The sequence below is a fragment of the Botryllus schlosseri genome, chromosome 2, assembly GCF_051294905.1.
Source record: "Botryllus schlosseri isolate E-star chromosome 2, Bs_hap1, whole genome shotgun sequence".
Classification (NCBI taxonomy): Eukaryota; Metazoa; Chordata; class Ascidiacea; order Stolidobranchia; family Styelidae; genus Botryllus; species Botryllus schlosseri.
In genome coordinates, this window is record NC_137237.1 from 38836943 (window position 1) to 38853252 (window position 16310).

The following is a 16310-nucleotide window of genomic DNA, read 5'->3' on the forward strand; positions in this document are numbered from 1 at the left end:
ATTATGTACACAACACGCCCCAGTATTTCCGTCACTACGCCAACAACCCACTTTGGTCCGCTTCGGTAACTGCGAGCGTAAACCGAGGAACCAATCTCGAAATGAGTGACTGATTGTCCAGGCGTAACGGGTTTCGATTTGTCGAAGGGCGAGCACAAACTTAACAAATTGAGCGGCTGTCGACCATGTAAAATCCCGGCAGGCGTTTTCCAGTCTATGCCCGGGTACGGTGCACATCGGTACGTAGCGAGAAGTGTTTGGAGCGGAGAAGTTGAGATCTTTTCCCCCGTCGCAATTTTTTATTAATCCATCTTTTAAAGTCTGGACGAAACGCTCCGCTTCCCCGTTCGAGGCAGGGTGAAAAGACGGTGATACGATATGGCTGGTTGCCAAATTAGAACAAAACGTATCGAATTCATTCGATGTGAATTGCGGCCCGCCATCCGTGACAATTGTTATGGGCAAGCCTTCGATAGAGAAGACTTCCCTCAAAGCGTTGACCACACCCAAAGGTTGTGGTAGAACCGACATTCATTACTTTAACGAAAGGATATTTCGAATGCGCATCGACGATGACAAGAAACATTTTATTGTTTATTGGACCTGCGAAATCCAAGTGAATTCGTTCAAAGCTTTCAGACGTTTTAGGCCATTCGCGATACTGGCGATCAGGCGCTTTCATTACCTTACGGCAAGCGTCGCAACTCTTAACGAGATTTTCAATGTCGCGATTAATGGAAGGCCATGCGATGTAACGTCGAGCCATCTGCTTCATTTTCGCGATACCCCGATGTCCTTCGTGCAACAATGATAAAACTCGTGAGCGAAATGACTGCGGAATTACTACGCGCTGAAAACCATCAATGTTGAGCATGACTATGTCTTCGTGCAGAGAGAGCGAATGTTTGCGAGTCGATAACCAAGAAAAATCATCAATGTGCATTTTTGGATTCAATTACCATGAGTGACAGAGAATTTTACTAGTTTCATGGTTTTGCCTTTCAGCGTCGCATCGCGAATTTCATTGCAAGTTAACGGTAAGCCATCGAATGCCATATTAATAGCGTGAACGATCTCCGCGTTTTCACGAATTTCCAGTTCGTCAAACTCAGGGTCTGGACCCTTTGGTAGGCGAGATAAACCGTCGGCGTTTCCGTGCTGATTAGTCGGTTTATAGCGAATGTCATATTGGTAAGCAATGAGCGTTAGTGCCCATCGCTGTAAGCGTTGCGCTGTAATCACGGGAATTTTCTTGTCCGGCGAGAAAATAGCTAAAAGCGGTTTGTGGTCCGTTACGAGCGTAAATTTTCTACCATACAAGAATTGACGAAATTTAGTGACTCCGTAAATAATTGACAGAGCTTCCTTCTCGATTTAGAGTAGGATTTTTGCGAATCGGAAAGCGTTTTCGATGCGTGCGCGATCGATCTCTCTTCGCCATCGTGCTCGATTGAGAGGACAGCGCCGATTCCGAATTGAGAAGCATCCGTTGACAAAATGAGCTGCTTGTTTACATCATAATGAGCTAACTGCGTAGCGTCGATTACGTCGTTTTTGAGAATGCGAAAAGTTGCGTCACAGTCCGTATTCCAAATGAATTTCGCGTCTTTTTGAAGAAGGCGGTACAAAGCAGCGGCTTTATTCGTAAAATTAGGAATAAACGCGCGATAATAATTGACTTTGCCCAGGAATGCCTGTAGCTGGCGAACATCCTTGAGGTTTAGGCAACTGTTTGATTGCTTCTCAACGGATTTGTGAGACGGGCGTTTGCCATCCTTGTCAATTATGTGACCAAGATACTCGATACTACTTTTGAAAAATTCACATTTAGCGAAGTTGACGGTGAAACCGTATTCGGTGAGGCGCTCAAAGAGTAGCGATAAATTGCGAAAATGATCGCGTTCATTAATGCCAGTAACGATTATGTCATCGATAAAACTAGCAACACCGGGTAAACCGGCGATAATGACATCAATACAACGTTGAAAATTTGCGGGACTCGATGCGACTCCGAAACACATGCGTCGATAACGGAATAGACCGAATTGCGTGTTGATGACACACAAATTCTTCGCATCATCATCTAATTCTAACTGAAAATAAGCATCGGCAAGATCAATTTTCGTGAAGATACAACCACCCAGTAACTTGTGAAGAATTTCATCCAAGGACGGCAGGGGATGTTGATCTATCTGAATTTGTTGATTCAATGCTTTGAAGTCACCACAAATGCGTACTGATCCATTAGATTTAGTGACGGCGACAATTGGTGCTGCCCAATCACTGTAATTGATTGGTTCGAGAATACCTTGATTGACTAATCTATTCAATTCGGTTTGAACGGCGATTTGCCTTGCGAATGGCAAAGGGCGTGGCTTGTTAAATACGGGCTTGGCATTAGGTTTCAAGTGAATCGTCACCTTTGTCTTGGTGCATCGTCCTAATACATTAGAGAAAACGGAGGGAAATTTGGACTGAAAAGATACCAATTTGTCGTTCGAATCACAAATGTCAATAGTATTACATGATTGCGATTTGACCACCTGCGAGGAAATTGCATCCAAAGCAGACGTTCCCTTAGCGGTCATGGAGAAAGCATCGCTCCAATCGAGACCAAAAATGTTTTGCCCACGGTGTTCGTCGAGAACCACCAATTTCAAGCCTACTCGAATTTCCGAACCCACCTGCACGGTTACAGTGCAAATATCTTTCACTTTCAGTGGCTTGTCGCCATATGCTACGAAAGAGCAATGGTATGCTGAGAATTTCGGAGAGCCCAAAGTTTTGTACCCAGTCAATCCCACCATGGCGGAGGGTGCACCAGTGTCCCACTGAGTCGGAAACGGAATGCCGTTGATGCTGGAGTTGATCCAGAGCTGGTTTCCTATGCGTCGATATAGTTGATCGATGTCGAAGGAGAGTAGTGGCACTGAGCAGAAATTGACGGATGTGACCTGTTGCGTTATACTAGGTTTGGTTGACATGCACACAGGTTTGATATGACCTTTACGACCACATTTCTGACATACTGCATGTCGATATTGACAGTCTTTTCTCTGGTGATCGATGAAACAGCGGTTACAGGATTTCAGTCTTTCCGGGAAGTTGCCTTGAATGGATTTGGAAGGTTTTCTCCCCTTCTGATAACTTCCCGTCATTTTGTTGACGATGGAAGTGTCTTTACCGCTACTCTGGCCCTGGATAACCCTATCGGTTTCCAGCGTTCTCACGTGTGTTGCGGCTACTTTGAGAACGTCGTCGAGGGATGGATTGGTTTGTGTTAGACAATGCCGTCTCACATCCGCGTGCGGCGTTTCTTTAATGATGAGATCGCGCATTAGCTCATCAACGTAGCTCTGATCACAGCCATCTCTTGAGCATATGAAGTTGCAATCCTTGAAGATTCCGCGTAGAGTAGCGATCCAATCGGCGTATGATTGTCCCGGTTGCATTTTGCAATTGTAAAATTCGTACCTGGCTGCCTGCACATGAATTGAGTCCTTGAAGTGTGTAGACAACTTCTCGGTCAACGCATCGAAGGTTTGCGCACTGACATCAGCAGCCCCAAACAAATTACGTAGGAGCGAGTACGTTTCAGGTCCGACCCATGAGAGTAGACACGCTCTTTTCTTCTCCATGTTGGTAATGCCGTAAATTGCAAGGTGATGGTTGAATCGTTGCAGATACTGGTCCCATTTCTCTTTTGATTTTGCGAACGAATCAAACTTGGGAGTGGCTGCTTCAAATGTTGACGCACCGGGATTCAACCTCTGCGTCAATTGCGCCATTTCTGTCATGACTTTTGCCATTGCCTCGTCATGCGTTGCTTGTTGTTGCACCATCATCTCTTGCTGCTTCTCAAAGAATTTTCAAAATACCCGATTCCATGATATATATTCGTCGCAGAAATAACTTTGAATCCGACTTCTGACACCAATTGTGTTATGTTCTTGATCTTGTCCGAACAATAACTCAATGCGACGAGGTTGCAATAAGGAATCAGTATATTATCAGCAGTATAACTTTACGGCAGGCGACACGATCCAGAGTTCAGTTAAATGAAAGACCACGAGACAACAGAACACAGGGTATAAATACAACGCAAGGCACACGAGGAAATAATGATTGGCGGTAATTACTAATCCTAGACAAATAAGAGGCAAACGATACCAACGTAAAATGCATGAACATAACAGTTTAGGGTAGTAATTCCGTTTCCGAAGTTGAGTGTGTGCTGATGCTGATCCGTCATGTATCGCAAACATATATTACTCAAAAGCCGGTATATTGGTATCCATCGATTTTGACGATGTTCAATACTGAGATCGGTTATGACATTTGGCACGGTAAGTCTTAATGTTAGTATCGAACGCTGTGCCAAGTTTTAAGTTTGTCACTGAACTGTGTTAGTGGTAATTTCATTTCCTAATTCGAGTGAGAGCTGACTCGTCATTTATCGCTAACAGATTATACGCCAAGATGGTATTGGTCTCTATTGATTTTAACGATGCTCCTTACCTAGATCCGTCATAAGCTTTTGCACGGTATGTCTTGATTTTAGTATCAAACGCTGTGCCAAGTCTGAAGGTTGACACTCAATGATTAGGGCAGTAATTTCGTTATCATGGTCGAGTATGGTAGAGATGTGCTCCGATCTGACACTTTAGCCTACAACGCATTGCGGATTTGACGCAAAAGCCGGTGTATCTCCGGTAACGTTAACTGAGATGATGATATCATTCTCAGTTTGCATTCAAATATTTACTTTGATATTATATTCTCCAATGTCAATTTCACCGTGGATTGTGGCCTTCAAGCCACTTGCTTACAACCCCCTGTCAAGCGCGATAGCTATTTCGTTTTCGATGGCGGCTAACAGCTGATCACTTGATCAGCCTATTCCTCAGTAAATTTTACGCAAAATTCGGTGTTGGTCTGTTCGCATTAATTTTGACAGTGAACCATACCGAAAAGAGCCATGAGGTCACTTCTCGATGATGTCATGTAACAGTGTACTAAGTTTAAGGCTTTCATCCACGTATTCATTCGGTAATATATTTTCCAAAGACGATTTCGCAGCAGACCTATAGACAGTAATAAAGCCGTATGTGTCGTGTTACAGTCTCCAGTTTCAAGGCCAAAATCTCCTACGCTGTACCGAGACCGAATTTCCGAGGCTGCTATACTTAGTTCTTTAGAATGATGTTTTGGTTTCAATATGACAGGCCCAATCTATGAGATAACAATTGCGTAGCTGTCCGAACTCGTTGACCTTTCCAATTTGGCTTACGCTATCTCTCGAGTTATAGTCATTTCCATTTCTGCAGTCAGGTCTAGTGCGAACATAACCGTGTTGAATCTTTGTTCCGTACGCCGTTTACGCAGTTACCACACTTCAAGTCTTAAGTTACTTGCTTACGTTGGAAAACGCCATTGTGACGTCATCTTGATAAAAAGTCGCTTGCAGCCCTTGCCCCACCACCCGATATTGTCACGAGCCGCCACTGCCAACGTCTATGCAGATTTAACACCCAATAAACTAGGGGAACACTACTCGAATATACCAAGTCTTATAGAGATGTTACACTCATTCTAATGCAGGGCCGGCCAACCCGTGGCCCGCGGGCCACATTTGGCCCGCGAGAATGTTTCGAGTGGCCCGCGAGGAAATTTCCGAAATTAGTAAAATTACCAAAAATGGAGTGCACAGATTGTGAACTTGCAAGGCCAACCAAATTTGATTAGTCTGCATGGCCGTAACACTTGAGATGTGATGACTAAAATATCAGTTCAGACGCATTGGCATATCCATGAGCCAGTCAAATTTCAGTAGACCTTCGTATAGCCTACTACAATAAAGCAGAATAATTTGCGATAGATTTATCATAAGTAAAAATTTTGTACACGCTTCGCGCAACATGTTGTCTCTCGATTTCTTGCTTTTTATATTGTTACCCCTTTATGAAAATAAAAGAACGCCTGATGGATCTGATTGAGTCTAACTATATTCGCGAGTACGAGACAAAGTGTCATTCAACCTATGCTACGCTGCGTTTGCGCTCGCAGAAAGACGTTCGACTATGAAACCTAGGCACAAAATGATTGACGCATGTTGGTCGAAGCTTTCGGTATCGATATGTCCAGGCGCCGAATAGTCCCATTACTTCCAAACTGACTCCAGCGATATACAGCAGGCCCGCAATATAGTCAAGTGACAATATTATTGACCAATTAAATTCTAAAAAGTTTCGCGCTTCGCGCGGCTAGTGACCCGCGCAATAGTTCGTCAATCAAATGTGGCCCTTTGGCTGAAAAGGTTGAACACCCCTGTTCTAATGGATGAAACGAGTCATATACAACAAACCTTGGTATATGATGGGTATGTCATTGGTTCGTTTTAGGCAAACCAACTTTTTCGTCTTAAGGTGGTACTGGAAAACAGAACCGCTGTCCACCCCTGGCACGCATTTCCTTAAGGATTTGAGTATTTGCCTCGTTTCCACCCGCTTAAATGGGTGTAAAAGTAAAATTTTTTCCAAAAAACTGAAGTGTGCTCGATTCGCACCCTACACTGTAAAATCAAGGTTCGGAAACAGGTGTATTCATCAGATTTACGGCATAGCCAGGTAAACGAAACTCTCGTCTGCGGCATTGTGCTTTCATGGCCATTCTTATGGAGATATATCCCGAGGGTGAAAAGTGGGAAAGGTGAACTGAATCCAATATACCCCTTGCGATATATCTCCGTAAGACTTGGTGTATTTGACTCATTTTCACTCTTTAGAAAGGTGTCAAAGCACAACCTGATTCAAATCCCACACTTGATTAAAATGAGCGAAATACACGATTTTCGTGTACAGTGCAATAAGAATGTACACATCTTGCTAACTGACGCTCGCTTTGCACGCAGGTTGGGCACGGCCAAACCGATCACAACTTCTGGGGTCGACCCGAAGAAATGCAAATGAGTCGCCCCACCTACGTAGTCACCGAAGAAAAACCAGGGAGTGATTTGTGCTCAGAAATAGCCGCCAGCTTGGCCGCGGCATCTATCTTCTTACGCCAGACGCATCCGGAGCTGGCTGACGAAGCGCTTCAGCATTCGAAAGAAATTTTCGATTTCGCTAACAAATTCAGGTATACGCAGAATACTTTTTGTATGAGCTTTAATTTCTAGTACCAATGATTAGAGCCCGAGCGATTATCGGTTCGCCGATGACATATTTCCTTTGTTTTAGATTATTTACGAGCGAAATATCTTGAAAAAATAAATTTCCCCTCCTAGAAAAAGCTCATTGCCCCATATTTTGAGCCCTTGATTGACCTTGACGTATCCTCTCTAATATCCAGGGCAAAGTACAGCGATTCCGTCCAGGACGCGGCGCTGTATTACAAATCTTGGAGCGGATTCCAAGACGAGCTCTTATGGGCGGCTGCGTGGCTTTACAAAGCATCGAACGACTCCTCCTACCTAGAGATGGCTCGGAAAATGTATGGAGTGATGGGTGGCAAAAACTTCATCGCGACTGAGTTTTCTTGGGACCAGAAAATGCCGGGAGCTCAGGTGTGCGTGAGAATCTTGCTTTTCGAATGTAAATAACTCAAATGACATAATCTGGTACTTCTACCTAAGTAACAGTGCTGTTTAAGATTGCTCAAAAAATTTTTTTTTTCAAATTTGACTGAATAGTTGATGAAATTTGTTCCATACCGACCAGTAGAACAGTGAACTAATATTAGGATTTACAGTGGGCAATATTTTAATGAATAATTATATTGCACGAACCAGAGTAAATAGTATGATTTCAAACCTAAAACTTTGAACTCCAATAACTTCGCTTTTAGCAGTGTGTGCAGTCATCGTCAACGGTACTCAAGAAGAAGTAAAGGTAACGCCGTAAATTTCTACTCAATTGATAGTAGAAATAACGACTTACGATAGTCAAAGAGTAAGTATTCTAGGCCTAGTTTGTCCTGAAAACTGATAACGGTCAAGTAGAAGTAAAAGTCTAATATCATTACCACTTGAGGAAGTAAAAATGTACTGGAGATGGGCCTACATCAAACCGTAGAAGTACTTCGTTGCGAATTGCCTCTTTATATACTTGAGTATCAGCTGTGACCGCTTCTGAATATCACAAAATAGTATTTGGATGATATTTAGGTTATACGGATATATCGACACAGGATCAAGTGTCGTGTACTAAAATGTCATTTTTTAACGCATCAAATTCTAACACGCCGTGCAAACTAATATATCATCGAAATGACTAGGCTCTTCTCGCTGATATGACGAAACTGGAAGAGTTTCGCAAGCCTTTCACCCAATATCTAAACGCCATGCCGCGGAAGAGGAAGACACCCGCCGGTCTTTATTACATCGGGGACTGGGGCACAAACAGATACGCAGGTATGCCGACAAATTCGAAAGAAACTTCATAACGAAATGTTTCGCATTGTTTCACAGCCAACGCAGCTTTCATGCTGATAATGGGTAACCGAATGCAGCCGCCTTTGCCAAAGAGGGAGCAGTATATTCTGTGGGCTAGGCGTCAAATCCAACTACTTCTCGGGGACGCGGGTCGTAGTTTTGTAATTGGATTCGGGAAAAATCCACCTGTGCAAGCCCACCATGCAGCCTGGTAGCGTATCCCGTCTAGCATGCACTCGTTTAGTATAGGGATTTGAGAGGCCGACAAAATACTTGATGATGCTATAGCAGGGGTGGACAATTATTTTCCCGACGGGCAAAATCTGAAGCAGAAAATACGTTATCGTGCCGTTACAAAAGTTTAGATTCTCTTTTTCGGCGTTTACGTTACGTACTCACGGTGCATTACTAAACCGTAGGCTACTCCAGAATAAACGCATTTCGGGTTCAGGTTATGCAGCCTATAGTTTTGTCCACGCATTAACTTTAATAAATCTAAATTCTATGACCCGCGGGCTACACTAAGCCCGGTTATTCGCTATAGTCAAGTAGTAGAAGCGGTGCTAGTGAATTAAGTACCATCGTTTATTTCCAATTAAGTACCATTACAGATATTTAAATAATACAGAGGTGGTCAAAGTAGCCAATGTATGTACTGAGGTATAAGCAACGGCGGATATTTCAAACAAATTACAAGATTGAGGCATGTCAACTTGGAGCTAATGGAGAAAATGAAACGTCTGGGAAGTACGTGGGGTGTCAAAAGACAGATTTTGTCGTTGGCTCTTGTACCTTTAGCATGTAATCGGACGTGACCTTTCGAAATGGGGATGTTGTATCTTCAGCACCGATACAAAATTAACATGGCTAACTGCACAGCTAATCAGCAATGATACATTTCATCATTTCGTTACGTGATACCGGGGCTATTTCCCAGGATTTTTATGGCTACTTCGTCCTGAGACTAATGTCATAATTTCTTAAATTCACTTTTTTGCCTCAAAAACTGACAAATTTTTACATGAAAAACTTTATTTTAGCGAAATCGGGCCCTGAAGAATTCCAGTAGTTACATTACGCATTATGGTAGAAATAATTGAAATTTTTTGTAGTACAACGAAATATACTTTCCTACATTTTCGGGTGGAAAGTGTCTGTCCTTACTAAGTTGTTGTCAAGAATGGAGAAAGAACGTTCAACAGTAGCAGATGTTGGCTGACAACACTGAAGTTGTGCGTACACTGCTGGTGACAGACCGTGTTGCTTCATTCGCGAAATGGTGTCTACATCCCAATTTTTCATCATGCGCTTCTTGATAAAATAACATCATCATCAACAACATCATGTCAACCTATTTATTTCATTTGAATGTTTATGATTCACAATGAGCAGACAATGGGTCGTCTACAACGGAAGGCCTATGAAATAGGCTGCAAGCTGTAAAATGTCAAATGATAAGTTCACCGACAGTGCAAAATCTACGATACAAAGGATATGCAGGTTGCAAATCTTCATTAATTTTTTTAGATTTTGTGACTTAACGATACAATTTTCACCTAATTTTGACTTTTTTTGACATGTAAAAAAAATCACCCTACTTATTACAGTTAGATATCGATCAAGTAGGCCTAGGCCTTCTTCGATTCTGAGTACCTTGTTATAAAAACCAGGATAATAATTTCTTCGTTTTGCAGCTCCTGTCCACCGTACCCAGAACGATGCGACTGGACTATATACCACTCGCCGAAACCCAATCATTACATCCTTTACGGCGGGCTGGTGGGAGGGCCCAACGCCAAAGGGTTTTATAACGACAACCGATCGACGTACCAAGAGTCGGAAGTAGCCTGCGACTATAACGCGGGATTCCAATCTGCCATTGCAGGTGAATAGCTGTTCATTTCTAGTTTGCACCGACGGTGTGAACCAATTAAAACGGGGATTCGCACACTCGATTCCATAAGGCAGTGGTTCCCAACCTGTGGTACGCGTACCACTAGTGGTACGCGAAGGTCTTCCAGGTGGTACGCGAGTAGATTCTGCTTTTTTTCGACCGACGGTGGTTATTAGTTAAGGTGGGGTTGAACACAAAGATTGTTCTCCAATAAACTTCAGGCTTAGCATGGCCTCCTCGTACTGGACTCTAGCTTCTCACGCTATTCCCCAGCTGCTAATTTCCCCTTCTATGTGGGAGCGCGAGCAAGGATTTTTATCTCTGATGACTATCAAGTCGAAGAAACGAAACCGACTAGTTGCGCCCATGCAGGACTTTCGATGCGCTGTGATCAAACGTATGCCCCGCATCGACCAACTAGTGCAGTGGTTCTCAAACTGGGGGTAATGGTGAAAACAGCTAAAGGGTGGCGCGAAGCTGAAGCCAACTAAAAAAAAATATTTCGCGCTTCGCGCGATTTACTCCTATCCAATAACAATGTTTTTGCTCTGTGTGTAGTTCTAATTGCATATTTTAGAATTCTTTTATCAACTGTCATAACCTTCCGTGCCATCTAATTATTCGTTGGGATTGCTAGCATTCTGGTTGCATTTTGTGATATGACGATAAGGGGGGGCGCGAAATTTTTCTCTATCATAAACGGGGGCGTGTCTATAGAAGTTTGATAACCGCTGAGCTAGTGGAAAATTAGCTAATGCAGCCATCGCATAAAAGCAATTGACGTTTGTTGTTTGCTGTTACTTCATCATGTTGTTCTTCTTGTGACTGGTGGTGAAAAAACAATTTCATGCATCCCATTAACCCTGGCTGATAATGCCTAGTTTATTAGTATTTGCTATTACGCCTCGCATAGGTCAAATACGTCGTTATGACATCATAAATGACGGAATCATTTTTGACCGCCTTCAGCGCGCGTAACTTATGTAGGTGGTACGCGAGCACTGCATAAAACCTCGAAATGGTACGTGGATGAAAAAAGGTTGGGAACCACTGCATAAGGGGTCTGCTGTCTAGTTATAGTTTTATTCACAGTAAACTGGTAAATACACACAGTAAAATCGTTATGGTGTGGCGCTCATCACAAAGCAGACTTTGTGCACCACTGCTATAACAGTAATTACCCGGAATTTGTATCAACCAAATATATACATTACAAGCATGTACGATATCGCTCAGTTTTGGTGTTACACTAACATGCACAATTGCACATTCTAATTCGGAACTTGCCGACAATACATAGATGCAAACATCATAAGGCGAGCGTGTCTTGAAAAGTTTGAGAACCACTGTTCTAAGGTAAATGATTCCCATATTATTTTTTATGAATAATTGCTGGCAAGATAGCCCGTTCCCAAGTCCCTCGCAGTTAAAAGGGTTTCAACCGCTGAACATCACGGAAATCCTAAACGAGATTGACATGATTCGGATCACGAGTGTGATTTCAGATTAGCCACTCCAGTTTTAATTATTTCAGTGATGTGCTTATAAAAACGATTCGCGCGTGTCTTGGTTAGGTAAATTCGTTCTCTGTATTCGTAGAATTAGGGTATTTATATTTTATCTACATATAGTAGAAGCGTGTTTCAAGCTAGCTTGGTTATGATGCTGTCAGCATTGTGTGTCCTTGAACTGAACCAAAAGTTGAATTAGTAAATCTATGAACAGATCGCTGCTCACAGATTCAAATGTCAATCCTGTTCTAAGAATCGGGACAACCAACTTTCCTGTCCACAGTTTTGACAAATTGGTTATTGAGGTCGACCAGCCTTGAAATCTCGCCACTGTTTCTGACGCGTGTACGATGTCATCACAAAAATGTTTGACTTGTTTTAAACAAGCATATATATTACCTCCATGTACTTTTACATTTACAATTTACATTGACTAACAGTAATGTTACATTACCACGAAATGTCTGGCTACCGTGCTTCCAAACATTTCGCGGTAAATCGAGTTTTTTTTTACAGTGTATAGGCAATGTCCACAAACGTTCACGTCCAATATATTTTTTATATTTTCCTAACTATATTTTACACGGTATGGACTGAGAGACCCGATATGACCGAAGTCTTCTAGGCGGAAGTCATCCAAGCATAGTTGGCAGTATTAATAATAATATGAATCAATTTCTTTTCTTATTCGAGTAGCACAGCAACTGGCAACGGGTAACGAAATAAACAAAAGTAAACGAATGACAGCAACACAGAAATTAACAATTTGACTCAAGTAGGCCTACGCATTGGTAATATTATTTAGACATATAAAATGAAACAAAACAACAATAGACTTTTTTCAAAATACACCACTTTTATCATGAGATATATTGTTAGTACTTGGATAACATAAATTTGCAACAGCGAGCTTTTAACTTATAATAAGGAAGAGTACGGTAAATAGTTGATACGTTGTTCCAAAATTTCACACCTGTGCGATGATTTCAATGAAACATTGGACTGATTTTGTGAATCTCGTTATATAATGGTTAATTGAATTAGGGCATTGAAAGAAATTCTCAAAATAGTCTGGTAATGTTCTTTCACTAGATTGCTTCATGATTTTTACAATTTAAATTTCATACAAATCCGACACTCTGAGATGCCCTATTTTATAAATTCAGGACTGACACGACTACAGATTGGATATAATCATAATGGCTTTGTTTTGTATTACCTGGAGCATGTTGATATACATCTTGTAAGAGCAGCCCCACACTGTTCTTCCATATGTAAGATGGCAGTGGACGAGTGCACAATACATAGGTAGAAGTGATATTGGAACCAGGCTCTTCAGGCGGCCAGGTGCACCAATGCCACGACATAATTTGCATGCTATGTAGTTGATGTGATGGTCCCATACTAGATTACAAGGATGCGGTATGTGTGACCGCGAACCTACGACATCATGTGACGACATACGAATAATAAGGATAGACATTTGATTTGAATTCTAGTACTCGAAGAATCGTTATGCCCGGTCATTTTTGGGACTTTACCTCAGCATATCAACGAATATTTCCACCGTATATTCAGGTGTTCACAACGACGTTTCTGTTTGTCAGGACTCAAAGAATTTGCAATGAGGAGGAACATCAGAAAGTTGGCTGTCAACAGCACATCAGCACCTACTACGAAGATTCAAAGGACAACTGCGAAAAGCGAAGATTCGAAGGCGACGACGCAGCTTCCGATCGAGACCACGCTTGCGGCTGTCACAGAAATCACTGCGTCACAACTTTACACAAACACCGCACAACAGCAATCTACGAGCGAAATCTTGCGTACCAAATCTGAACCGATCATCATACGGTCAACGCAATTTACCAGGCCGACGACTAAGCCAAAGAAAAAACAATGTAAGCCAAAACGAAGCAAGAAATGCGTGAACGCCAGAAAGAAAGCACGCAAGGCAGCTGCTTTAAAAAAGGCGAACGCACGCAAAAAATCGAGTCAGTAGTATCGATTTGACCCTACATTATTTACAATGCATAGTGTCATTGTCCTACCAGAGTCGAAAGGTATTTTCGGGCAGAGTACATTCGGCCAAATATTCTATATTACCCGTGTCTTTAACTTTCCATCAATACAAGAATTGACGTTCTTCGCCTTTGTCGTTGACTAGTCGAGTCAGTAGCTTACAAATTGAACACGGCGCTCCTTGGGGCTTTACCGACAAATAGGCGGTTGAGTAGCACTTGGAGGAATATTGGGCGCTAACAGTAAAACGGGGCGTTCTGCATTATGCAGGGCTACTACAATTATGTTCCCCAAGGGTCCATCATCAATGTCTAATATTTGTTTAGCTTCGTCGCAACTCTGATTAAATTATGTTCAGTCATACAGATGTAATACGCTCAACTATATATAGAATCCAGCAAAGCTTTATTAGGAGAAGAGATAGCGAAAAATGTTTATTGTTCTGTTAGTCAGTGGAAGAATTGCTGGTAACTTTGTGATTTGACTCGTGACTTGACTCGACTTGATTTGACTTGACTCGAGTCGCCTACAACATCAAGTCACATGACTTGACTCGAGTCACCATCCAAAATAGGATGATTTGATTTGACTCGAGTAAAACTGTTTTATGAGTCGACTTGACTGTTGACTCGAAATGACTTGATCCCAACATTGGTTCTTGCAGCCATTACTAGCTTAGAGTCACCACTAAATCGATTTTTTTGCATGTCAAAATAAGTCAAAATTTTGTCCAAATTGTACCGTTAGGTCAAACAATTGTCAAAATTGTTTACAAAGTCAAAATGTTTTTGCAACCTACAATTTTTTGTATCGCAAATGTTTGCACTTTCGGTAAACTTATCAGTTGACAATTTACAGCTTGTAGCCTACTTTATCAGCCCACCGTTGTAGAGGGTCCATTGTCTGCTTATTGTGAATCATAAACAGTAAAATGAAACAAATAGGTTGACTTAGTGTTTATATGTGCTCAACGTACTGAAGCAAGACTTCGTGGGCATTATTGGTTCATATATCAAGAAGTGCATGATGAAAATTGTGTCACCTGCAGTGTACGCACAACTTCAGCAGTCTTGCCAGCCAACACCATCTGCTGCTGAACGTTCTTTCTGCACTTTTGGCCAGTAGGGGTCTTAGCTTTCCCGTGGCCACTTATTGACAACAGATTTTTCCGTGGCCGGCCATGAAAAAGCGTTGTCTCGTGGCCGGCCACAGTGAATTCCATGGCCGGCCATACGAAATCATCGTGGCCGGCCACGAGTTCGTGGCCAGGTCGTGATTTTGGCACATCTAGTTGGATGAAAATCCGCCATTTGCCTCTACTTTGACTATACTAACGTAGGCCTAGATCTTCTTCATTTGCACTACGAATTTGCTGATAGCTAGGTAGACGGCTTCCACTAATATCGCACGTACTCAAGTCACACCACTGTATTGAGCAGTTCGGGGATTGGTTCGAAATTACCATGGTTTGACACATGTTTACCTTCTGTGTTCAGTGTAGAAATGAATTTAATTCCCTCTGACTATGAAAAATTACTCTGGGGCGGTGCGTTGTAAACTATAACACCAAAACATGTGTTCCTTGAACTTCCTAGCTAGTTGATAGAGTAATGTTAGAGGATACATCTTATTGCTCGGTCAGACAAACGACTTTACATTAAAACTGTTGTCCACAGCTTCTAAGCCAGGCGTTCAACGCACTGGGATTGTGTGGTGAGATAAAAGTATGGTGCAGACTCGATAGCATTCCAGTCTCTTCGCTTCTCCATCGTCCAAGCCCATTAGTGATGCAAACGTAGATAACATGACTCCCGGCCCATGCCCATCCTTCCTTGTCTACGTAAAGAAACCGTCATATTTTTCTTCAAAATGTTCGCTTATTCCGTTATTCCCAATTTCCCAAAATCGAAAGCAATTGAAGATATGATTACAATCATTCACATACAATTAGTTCAATACAATGTGTCGAATGCATGCTTTTCATAGAAGACACCCAGGGGCACGAGAGATCAGATGCACTTTACACAGCGATAAGTATTTGTTCGGCCGTCAGATGCTAAACCAAAATGAACGATTCGAACTGGTCTGTGTCATCAAAATCGTCCCCTGTACAGTGTACATTGGGTGAACATTCCATTGTTCCTTGCATTAACCACAAATATATCACGAGTGTTGGTGAACACGCACGCATATAAGGCATATGTACTTTTTAGTCGGTCGATGGTGCTGCATTTGATGACGCAAAGTATCTGGAGTGATCTGTTAGACCTATTATAAAAGTAATTTGATTATAAAGCAGACGCGTTTACGCCCTATGCCTACCACATCGGTTAGCAGCTTGATCTAACAACGATATGCGATACAAAACGATCCTTGCACCCAAGTAATCTGGCATGCACGCCATCGATAGTGACTGCGACATCCATTTCATTCGTACACGATTTGTTTCAAG

At 42.2% G+C, this 16310-nt stretch overlaps 1 protein-coding gene across 1 annotated transcript in view; it reads left to right on the forward strand.

Moving 5' to 3' along the window:
* LOC145458985 (uncharacterized) overlaps window positions 1-14807 on the forward strand; it is a 37276-nt gene extending 22469 nt beyond the window's left edge. The window contains exons 11-16 of the mRNA XM_080337505.1: window positions 6911-7137; window positions 7351-7564; window positions 8275-8410; window positions 8468-8642; window positions 10126-10316; window positions 13444-14807. Coding sequence (XP_080193631.1) covers window positions 6911-7137; window positions 7351-7564; window positions 8275-8410; window positions 8468-8642; window positions 10126-10316; window positions 13444-13838 — 1338 coding nt within the window. The 3' untranslated portion in view covers window positions 13839-14807. The remainder of the gene's footprint in view (window positions 1-6910; window positions 7138-7350; window positions 7565-8274; window positions 8411-8467; window positions 8643-10125; window positions 10317-13443) is intronic.
* The last annotated feature ends 1503 nt before the right edge of the window (window positions 14808-16310 follow it).